A 4,429-nucleotide genomic window follows, 5' to 3' on the forward strand; every position below is an offset into this window, starting at 1 on the left:
AATGCTCATTTATAAAGTATATATTTTAGTTCAAAGATGTATTTTAATGTAGAATATTATTTTTACACAGCGACAGTTTTTTGTGTGTTTATTTTTAAACAAGAAATAAATCTGAAATTTAGTGGGTAAATATTGTGTAACTACGTTCCGCACTAGGCCTCAGTCTAGATAAACGATTTGTGCAGTCCTACACATTCACAGTACACGAGTTTGACTTTCAACGATCCTGCGGTAGTTGCGGAGAAAATAAGTATTTTAACATATTCTTAACTTAAATTTATTGGCAACACACTACAAAGTGAATCATGAAAGAGCTTGGCAGACAACGAAAGAATTTGAAAGATGACTTGAGAAGATTAAAATACAAAAGGGTTTCTGGAAGTTTGCCTGAAGGTACTGTAGTGTGTAACACAATTCTGTTTTGCTATCGCATGTTTAAGTTGCAGCAAATCCAAGGGTATGCGGAACTTTGGATTGTTAAAAATATTTGTTGACTGATATCTCAAGATTTAGAAAGCGTTGCAATAGTTTTCCATTTACATGTTATAATTGTGGATAATACCAGCTTACTGTATATCAATCCATCTATTTTTCTTGAAAGGTATGCAAGGTATAATGATCCCATACCTTTCCTGCTCCCTGCACCTCTACTAGTTAATTTCGTCACTGGGAAGCAAGAGTTGCATGATTAAGGATTTTGAATTGACAAGTCTTTTAGCCCAGAATTTGGAAACTCTCAGATTCGTCTTTTCCTTTTATCTTTGAAAGGACAAGGCTATGCTGACAAGAGGAAGAATGCGGCTGTTAACAGGTATCGAAATTTAAGACGGAAAGTTTCAAAGAGCAAACAGATTGACAAGACAGCTCAAAGTGGACTAGACCATAATGAAGTGGAAAAGAAGGAATATTCATTTGGTAATAATCGTGTCAGTATTGAGCAAAGACAACAGGTGATATCTGAGGAAACAGACTTGCACCATGGCAAGAAGGAAGTGCCAAAACCATCACCAGCTCCTGAAAAAAAGACCGCACCGGCAGAAAGGTAAGTGTTATGATTAATTACAAGAAATGATTCAGTAATGGTGCAGAAACTGGCCAGGTTAATGTTATTTATCAAGAAGACACAACAGAAAACATCACCAAGAACAAGAAAGCCTGCAGCCCCAGAATCATTCCGTTAACAATGTTTTTTATCAGTTGTTTGGAACTGCTTTGAAAAGTTTGTCAGAAAGTTGTTGTAAAAAAATTGTAGCATCTTTTTTCATACTGATAATGTAAATTTTTTAGACATTTTGAAGTAATTAAGTACACATTTCATTCCAATTTTCTAATTCTTCTCTTTTTTGTAAATTGAGAACAGAAGGAAAGAAGCTCACCGATATTCAAATGCACAAAAGCTCTATCAGGAGAAAGAATTGAAGAAACATCAAAAGAAAATGGTAAGATGATAACTGTTTCTTTTACAAAGTTATCATTTCAGTACATTTTATGCTGCAGAGGTGATTGGTTTATTAGGGGATGGGGATTGGGGGGAAGGGTGGTGGGGTAGAGCTTACTTTCAGTGGATTGCTGATTTTTGTACCCTGTGTTTAAAGATTGAAAGAAATCAGAGCACAAGAACCTTTCCCTCATGTGGAGGTAGGGAATATCTCCAAACTTGCTTAAAATTGTTCAATTTTGGAAAAATTTTACCACAGTTTTAAACATACAGTATTTGGTATTGTTGCTAATGTTTTTTTGTTTTTTTCCCTACTTACTGTACTTGCCTATTGGTGTTGAAGCATTGGACTCTTGTGTGAAGCAGTGTTTTGTCAGTTTTCTGATGAATGTATGTATTTCATAGTGACTTGAAGGTGTTTCAAAAGGTCATTGTCAATTTGCAACATTTTGAAAACTTGTTTGGTTGGGTGTCAATATACCGATCAAATTCCAGAAGGGTTCTGCCTCTAAGAATATAAATGATGTTATGTTAATAGTCTGGACCAATGAGAAAGCTAGCTTATGCTGGAAGACAACTGTTATTAGCATGTGACTAAGGACAATTTCAATTTTATATGAAATATTCAGGTAACAATGAAAGCTGGCAAAATGTTGTAGAAAATCACTTTGGTCATAAAGTCCTGGTTTTAATGATTTTTCATGCATGTACAGTAATGTGTTGCAATAGTCTACTAGTGTCTGGTTACATAATCACTTAAGCACATGTGTATTAATGTGAGTTATTTATTTATTTATTTTCAGTAGTACAGTTATAAATAACTCACAAAAGGCAGCCAACTTTGTATGAATCTCACTGAATGTTATTGTTGTTTTTTTTCTTCCGTATCACTAGGCAATGCAGGAGGAGAGAGAGAGTCGAGAGAGGGCTTTAGGGAATTACAAGAAGAAGAAATTGGAAAGGAATAAAAGATTCAACCAGAGGACAAAAAGAGGGCAGCCAATCATGAAACACCAAATTGATTTTTTGCTGGAGAAGATAAAGGCCCAAGGAGATTGAACAGTGAGTGACGGAAGAAAGGAAGATTATGGGCCACAGATTTGAACTTGGATTCCAGAATCCTGAATGGTGAAATGTTGAAGTGCACATTGATTCATCAGGAGTGTTGCTTGTATTCATCGAGTCTTTGAGAGCAAGATGGAGCCAAGAACATTATGGGTGTTGTTTGTCCATTCAAGATAGAAAGCACTATTATGATGCACACAGAAGTGGTCTACTAGTTAAGAAGGGGGCAAAGTCATAGGAGATGGATGGATGGAACTTAAAGGGCAAATCTTAAACACACACTCTGTTGGAGTTGTACGTGTTTGGGAGCAAAAACATGGTTACAAAGAAGTTGTGCAATTGATGTTAGTGCATGCAAGGATGTGGTAGCATTGGGTGTCACAAATTGTGGTCTATGTGAATACGAAACAGAAAAAGTGTTTGATTCAAACAGAAGGAGTTAGAGCATCTGTTCTTACAAGAGGCACATGGGCATAAGAGCCATATCTTTAATGGTGAAATTTGTACCTTTCCAATGAACCAAATACAGGAGGGTTTTGCATTAATGCCAATTTTAAAAAAGTTTATAATGGCATAGGTGATGGGAGTAACCCTCCCCTCCACTGCCTTCCCCATCCCATTCCATTTGCTTTCCAAGCACCATTTGCTTTCTAAAAAAATTGCTATGGAAATTTCAAAATACCTATAAGGATTCAAATTCTTACACAAAAGTTTGAAAAAAACATTTAAAGCAGTTTTGTTATTTCATGAGGATAAAACAGATCACCTTTAATAAATGACTAAAACTCTTCAGAGCTCTGACAATTTATTTCCTGGTTGTAATTTTTTTTATGACCTTTCCTTGTCCTGAATCATGTTCATCATTTTTCAAATTCTGGATGTCTCTAATTTCTTGTTAAGTTACACCACAGTACAGTTATTGATGTTTAATCATATTTGTAAAGATATTTGTAGGGTATGTCTATCTTGAACGGACAGAAAAAAAAGAAAAGAATGAAATATTGGAAACCTGTATAGATGGTGTAATGAAATTTCACATAAGTTATTGTTACATGTTATTTTGATGTCACAATTAATAAATTGAAAACTCAGAATTTTAACATAGAAATAATGTTGTCACGTTGTTTTTGGTATTGCATTGTTAGATTTTACCCCCACAGTCCTCATTCTTTACCCCAGGACCCCCTTCCCTCTCTAACAGGCATTAACATTTCCTTGCTTGTGTTGGTCCTTTCATTCTGGTCAGTTACTTCAATGACTGACTAAAAAAATAGAAACTAGGAATTTGTAGCTGAAAGCATTTAGTTTGTACAATGCAACTAATAGGATATTAAATCAAACGACAAGATGGAAAGACACACACACTCGACAATTGCTAGGTGATCATAAACTATAATTGTTTGGAGAGAACATACTGTATTTGCCAAATAATCATGATCTTTGAAATCATCGACTTCATGGCAAACACTTTTCAACCTTCCTTTCCTTCAAAAATAGTTTTATTATTATTATGGAACAGTTTTATTTAAATATTCACCCATGAATTTCAAAACATTTTAAATGTTCGTTTAGCGCTCCATCTGCTGTGAAGTAATGTTTTCCAAAAGTAAAATTGTGAGATAGATCGAAGGAAACGGACATTTCTATGTCGATGGCCACCAAGCGTTGAGCACTTCAAGATGTCACAAACTAAAGTAATCTTCAGAGCTGTTTACCTAGATACTAGGGTCTTACTTCACTACATTTAAACATCTCAATGTGTTCACTGCAACGAAATTGCAGGAAGCTGCTATTTTGCCCTATTTAGTATTTACTAGCTCCATACTGCTTCAATGGGTGTTTCAAAGTCAGCGAGCTGTCAATCAAGCATGAAGTACTTAAAGTTTAAGCGCTGAAAACCGCCAGAAAGTACTGTCAAGTGACCAT

General features: G+C 35.2%; 1 protein-coding gene across 1 annotated transcript; it reads left to right on the plus strand.

Annotated features, from left to right (window-relative positions):
- Nucleotides 1-162: 162 nt before the first annotated feature.
- On the plus strand, nucleotides 163-3,614 carry LOC139969861 (uncharacterized). The gene is made up of 4 exons (XM_071975200.1): nucleotides 163-393; nucleotides 769-1,042; nucleotides 1,361-1,439; nucleotides 2,333-3,614. Exons 1-4 carry the CDS (start codon nucleotides 306-308, stop codon nucleotides 2,495-2,497), a joined length of 606 nt encoding a protein of 201 aa, XP_071831301.1. The 5' UTR covers nucleotides 163-305; the 3' UTR covers nucleotides 2,498-3,614.
- Nucleotides 3,615-4,429: the final 815 nt, after the last annotated feature.

The sequence above is a fragment of the Apostichopus japonicus genome, chromosome 7 (assembly GCF_037975245.1).
Source record: "Apostichopus japonicus isolate 1M-3 chromosome 7, ASM3797524v1, whole genome shotgun sequence".
Taxonomy (NCBI): Eukaryota; Metazoa; Echinodermata; class Holothuroidea; order Aspidochirotida; family Stichopodidae; genus Apostichopus; species Apostichopus japonicus.